Source organism: Chiloscyllium punctatum, chromosome 36, assembly GCF_047496795.1.
Source record: "Chiloscyllium punctatum isolate Juve2018m chromosome 36, sChiPun1.3, whole genome shotgun sequence".
NCBI classification, from domain to species: domain Eukaryota; kingdom Metazoa; phylum Chordata; class Chondrichthyes; order Orectolobiformes; family Hemiscylliidae; genus Chiloscyllium; species Chiloscyllium punctatum.
This window is the reverse complement of record NC_092774.1, coordinates 10,429,231-10,435,543: the sequence shown is the minus strand read 5'-3', so window position 1 is coordinate 10,435,543 and position 6,313 is coordinate 10,429,231. Positions and strand designations below refer to the sequence as shown.

At 43.5% G+C, this 6,313-nt stretch overlaps 1 gene segment (V, D, J or C); it reads right to left on the bottom strand.

The window, feature by feature from the left end:
• Positions 1-4,917: 4,917 nt before the first annotated feature.
• On the bottom strand, positions 4,918-5,391 carry LOC140459987 (T cell receptor alpha variable 26-2-like). The segment is given in 2 exon segments: positions 4,918-5,269; positions 5,378-5,391. Coding segments are annotated over 2 exon segments (366 nt in total).
• Positions 5,392-6,313: the final 922 nt, after the last annotated feature.

The following is a 6,313-nucleotide window of genomic DNA, read 5'->3' as shown; positions in this document are numbered from 1 at the left end:
GATTTCCAGTAACTGCAGTTCTTTGTTATTTTTGTTTCACCAACTGGAGTGATTAGAATCAGATGGATCTCATTGACTATGAGATCCTTCATTGGGATTGTTAAATTGATGGAGCCCTGGGCAATAAGTATAAATAGCAGATTTTGAGTCACCTCACTTCAGGGACAGACTCCAAACAGGCTATCTATGGCCAGTGTCCTGTACACATATAAATGAAGGGTGACTTGGTGACGAAATGTCAGTCTCTGTGCAGTTATTTCAAGAGCGAAGTAAATTTGTTCATCTATAAACAATAGTATGGACAGTGATTAAACCAAACGTTGTTCCATATCGATTATTATTTCTGTAAGCATTTATTCAAATGGGAATTAATTCATCCTGTTCGAGTATGAGAACTGTGGTGTCTCAGGTAACAAAGCTGGTCTCGGTCTTCGACAGTCCCATCAGCCGATGCATAGAACCAGGGGATCTGGGAGATTCTGACATAATAATGAGGAAATAAATAAATAAAATTTCAAAGAACGCAACAGTACCATTGAATGTTGCTTCTGATGCATTTCCTGGTATGATACGTTGCAACTGCCTTTCATTAACTTTACTTTGTGCCATCATAAACATAAATCCTGCATGAGTATCAAATACACTACAGTGCATCAAACACACGCCTCACCGCCACATTGTCTCAGATTATACAAGGCGAACTGATTTCTCACGGCAAAAAAAGACATTCTGTTAAAGTCTCCTTCATTTGAAAGGGTATGGTGAAAGGGCAGAGGTACATGCTAATGTAAATTCCAAATCCTGACTAATGTCAATGTACGTTTACCGGGTTTACAAGTGACACGAAAATAAGTAGCATGGCAATTGGTAATGACTATGACTTAAAGAGTCTCTTGGAAGACAAAGTCACAGACTGTTTCAAAGAGTGTCTCTATACCATAGTCTGGCGAGATCTCCAGGAAATTTTCAAAAAAGAAATAAACAATTCATAAGTGGGAGGAAAAGCAAATCCTGATTTTTCATCGGCCATTCTCAAGATGTTAGCACAGTGGCTTAGTGGTCCGCAGTGGTGTTTCATAAAACCAAAGACACACGTTCGATTTCAACCTCAGGTCGCTGTCATGATGGAGGGTTCACGTTCTCCCTAAAATTGTATGGGTTTCCTATGGGTGTTCAGGTTTCCTCGCACAGTCCAAAGGCGGGCAGCTTAGGTAACTTAGACGTAGGAGATGCAGGGGGAGGTTGGGTCTAGATGTGATTTTCTTCAGATGCTTGGTGTGGACTCGATGGGCCGAATGGCGTGCATCCACACGGCAGGGATTCCATGTTTAGATGTGTATATGTATTGACCTTTTTAAAATGTCTTTATTGGGAGGCTGTAGGCACCGCTGTCTGGCCAGCGTTTATTACCTGCCCCAAATTGTCCTTGTGAAGGTGGAGGTGAGCTGCCTTACTAAACTGCGGCAGTTCACCTGCTCTGGGTTCGACCTACAATGCCAAAGGGGGGACGGAATTATCGGTTTTTGAACAAGTGAATGCCTATCAATGCTCTGCCAATCAAAAGGGCTGCATTGTCCGAGATGGTGTCAAGAATCTAAAGACTTGTTGGAGCTGCACTCATCCAGACAATTGGGGAATATTCCATCACAATACTGATGTGGGCCTTGTAGATGATAGGCAGGATGTCGGGAGACGGGAAGTATATGTTCCTCCCCGCATTAATCCTCGTCACTGACCAGCTCGTGTTGCTGCTGCATTTCTGCATTGTGTCCAGTTGAGTTTTGAATCATTAAAATCCTCACGAGGTAGACAATGGGAGATTCGATGAAGTTAGCATCGCGTTAAAGGACATGTCACTTTTCTTCGTTCATGTTTCCTTCAACTGTGGTTTGACCTGATCTTTAACACAACGCTTGCTAGTTTTCACTTTCTTCCATGTTTTATTCAACCTTTCTCATCATTCTGCCCTCTGCAAGAATTATTAAAGTATCTCTCCACTTTTCCTTTTCTCCATCACACTTTCAAGTTTGCAAACATTTACTTCTTTCACCTCCATCCGCATCCCCAACTGTCTTCACTTCTGTCCATCTTTAAATTTACCTGTTGCATACATTCTGGTGTACTTTGCTCACATTTCCATTATCTCAGATTTTGGCGCCAAGAATTAGTAACACTGAAACTTCAATATCACCAGACTGAAACTCCCACTCTGTGCTGGTTTTAGTACACGCTCTCCATCTGTTTGTAACACTGTGCCTTCATTGCACAGAGATAGATTGCAGTGTCATTCAGTCTGGCGTCTTTCACAGTCAGTGTACTGAGTTTGTAGCCTCCACTGATTGAAGCAGTGATCCTCTCGGGCTGATCATTTTCCCTTTTGGCCATCACCAGATGCTAGGGTGGCTGGTTCGGGACCTGTCTGTACCAATGCATTGCGTCCGACATAGCGGCAACGGAGCAATTCATGGACACAATTCCCACTTCACTAACAACCATCCACGAAGGAAGTTGCGTTACATCGCCTTCTCCAGTCACATCCCTGGAGGTCAGAGTGGAAAACATCAGGAAGATTCCGCAAATTCGGAACATTATCAGATTGTAAGACCAGTAGCAAAAGCAATTTTCCACGGGGTTCTGTTGAGGAACTGGAGGCAATTGTTACATTTACGCAAGTAAATATTGAGAACAATGCACGCTTGACGTCTATCGCAGATCAGCCTTGCTGTTGGAGTTGCAGAAGAAGCTGAGTCTTGGTGTTTGCTCCTGAAACAAGCCTCTGACAGTGAAAGGTGCTCACGGTCTGGAAGGTCATTCCTCCTTCAGCCGACATCGTCAATATTTATCCCAGGTTCACACTGCCATCTAGTTGCATGAACAAACAATTGCGACATCCAGATTCTGGCACCAATTACACTTCACGCGATACTACTCAATGAAAGCAGATATGTCCTCCACCCCAGAAGAACACTGTGAGCAGCTGAGAATCTGCATTTCAATTTCATTTGCAGCATCCAACGATTTCAGACTATGTTCCTCCTGCATTGTAATCAAAGCTTTATTCCTCAAGGCTTTTTTTGATTAATGAAGCAGTAGAATCGAACGCTGCTTTTGCTGCATTTACTGGGCAGACATATTATAATCGCATTTATTTAACTTTACTTTTTCTAATTGTAAAGGTAACTCCTATATCTATATCAGCTGCACTGTAGTTTGTCAAGTCAATGCCTCATGACCACATTGTTCTGGACAATTACAGGAAGGTGTCAGCATTGCTAGCCACTCCCATACAGGATTGCCAAATATTTTCAAAGGAAAGAAAACAAAAATTGGTAAAGTCTCCAACAACTGAAAGGGAATGGTGTAAGAGCAGAGGTAAGTGACAACGTGAGATCCAAATCCTGATATGTTTGCAGATGACACAAATATAAATGGTAAGTGTTGATGATGATTCAAAGAGTCCGTAAGTAGACCACGTTATCACCTGCTCCACTGAGTGTGACTAATGCGTACTCTGATGAGATCTCTTGCAATTTTGCAGCACCAAGAAATGAGTAATTTATGAGTTAGTGCAATACCAAGTCATGAATTTCCAGGAAGCATTCCACAGATGATGGCATTGTGGCTCAGATGTTCGGTCTGCTGCCGACCAGCACCAAACACTCAGGTTCGATTTCAGCTTCAGGTGTCAGTCTGAACATTTTCCCTGTGTCTGCGTCAGTTTCCTGCCGGTGTTCTGGAATCCACCTACAGTCCAAACGTGTAGCTGAATTAGCCAGAGGCGATGCATGGAGAGTTTGGGTGTGTTTTAATTCAGAGACTCGATGGTTCCAATAACCTGCTGCCATTCTGTCGGGATTCTGTCTTCAGAGTGCTAAAACGTTTTTTTTTTCAATTTGTGAGATGTGGGCGTCGCTGGCTTGCCAGTATTTATTGCCCATTCCTAGTACGTGTTAAGGACTTTGTAGCGATCTGCCGCCTTGAAATGCTGCAATCCACGTGCTGTCTGTGTACGCATAATACCATTGGGCAGGGATTTCCAGGATTTTCACTAAGCGACAGTGATGGAACGCTGATATATTTCCGCGTTAAGATGGTGATTGGCTTCGTCGGGAATTTGAAAGTGGTAGTGTTCCCATACATCTCCTGGCCCTGGAAGTGTTTGTGGGTTTGGAAGGTATTTTGGAACGATCGTTGGTAAATCACTGCAGTGAAACTTGCAGGTCGTGCACACTGAATGGCGGTAGTGGAGGGAGTGGAAGCCTGTGGGTGCTGTGGAAATCAAATGGACTGTTTTTTTCTTGGTTGGTGTCAAGATTCTTGAGTATTGTTGGGGCTGCGCACATTCAGGCAGGTGCCTTGCAATTGTGGGCATTCTTAGAGCAGTCAGGATTTACGTTACTCGCCACAATAATCCGAGCCTCTGACCTGCTCTTGTACCCAGTGTGTTTATGTGGTGAGTCCTGTTAAGTTATTTGTCATTAAATCTCCCAGGGTGTTGACACTGGGGCATTATGTGTTGATAACATCACTTTAAAGGAAAATCTATCATATTTTCTTCATGCTTCCTTTTATTGTGATTTAAACTGACCTTTAAACTCTGCGCATAATGCTTCTTATTTTTCACTTGCTTCCAGTTCTTCTTCAACAGATTCCCAACATACTGCCCACTGCATGTACTTTTAAAGTATCTCTATACTTTCCTTTTTATCTATCATTTTTCTGATTTGCAAATATACACTTCCTTCACTCCCATCCGTATATCCAATTGTCTTCACTGCTGACCATCTTTAACTTTAGCTGTTCCACGCTGTCTGATTTATTTTGTTCGGATCTCCCATATCTAGGCTTTTGGGGCACCGAATTAGTCATAAAGATACTTCAAAATCAACATACTGGAACTCCCAATCTGTGCAGGTTTTAGTACATGCTGTTCATCTGTTTGTGACACTGTGCCTTCATTGCACAGAGGTAGGTGGCGGTGTCATTAAGTCTGGTGTCTTTGACAGTCAGGGTACTGGTTTTGTAATCTCCACTGATTGAAGCGGTGATCCTCTTAGGCTGATCATTGTCTCTTTTAGCCATCACCAGATACTGGGGTGGCTGATCAGGGAGCTGTCTATACCAATGCACGTTGGTAGTTGTTCTGGGAAAAGAGCAATTCATGGACACAATGCCCATTTCACGAACAACCATCCACCAGGGGAGATGCTTCACTTCACCTTCTCCGGACACCACCGTGGCCATAAGACTGGAAAACATCAGGAGGATTCTGAAAATTTGGAACATTATCAAATTACAAGAACAGTGGTGAAAGCAATTGTCCACATGTCTCTGGTGAGGAATCAGAGAGAAATGTTATTCTTATAAGAGTACGTACCTGGAATAATGCATGCTTTACGTCTAACTCAGAACTGCCTTCTGTTAAAGTTGCAGAAGAAGTTGAGTCTTGGTTTTTGTTTCTGTAGCACGCCTCTCATACTCACAGTTGCTCACACTGTCTGGAAGTTACTCCTTCTCCAGCTTTCATTTTCAATATTAACAGATGCGCACTGCCCTCTAGTGTCCTATACACGTAATTGTGACATTCACTCATTATAGTTCACTGGATACAGCTTGATGAAAACAGGTCTGCCCTCCTTCCCGGTAGAACATGTGAACCGGTGAGATCCTGCATTTCAAATTCGTTTGCACCATCCAACGATTTCGGAATGCGGTCCTCCTGCATTGTAAGCAAAGCTTTCTTCGACACAGCGATTACTCTTGGAGAAATGTCCCCACATTCATCCTGAAATATCGATGTGTACTTGAAATTGTGTGAATCCTCAAACTGTTCCACTATGTTTCTGGCAGGTATCACGTGCGAATTCATGATGAAAGGTAGCATCACCTTCATCTCCCAGAGAAGGGGGAGCGGGAGGAAATTAGAAACTTTTGGCCACTATCATTGCTGAATGCAGACTACAAGATCCTGTCTGAGGTCATCGCCAAACAGGTCAGCGAGATCCACCCTGCCGTACCAGGTAAAATGACTTCAGGATGCCTCAGTCTCCTCAGGGATGTAAACGCCTAAACGGATGACACGGGGGTGAAGAACTGCCTCGCCAGCCCGGACCAGGAGAAGGCCAATGACGGGATGGATATCGTACACTGACATGCAAGACGTGCTCTCCAAAAATTGATTTCGGGAGGGAATCTGCAAATGGATCTGACTGCTCTGCACCAAAATTGTCAGTGCAGTCTCAGACAATGGGTGGGAATCAGAAAGCCTCCTGATCAGATCCAGGGTCAAGCATGGCAGTCCAAACTCTCTCGC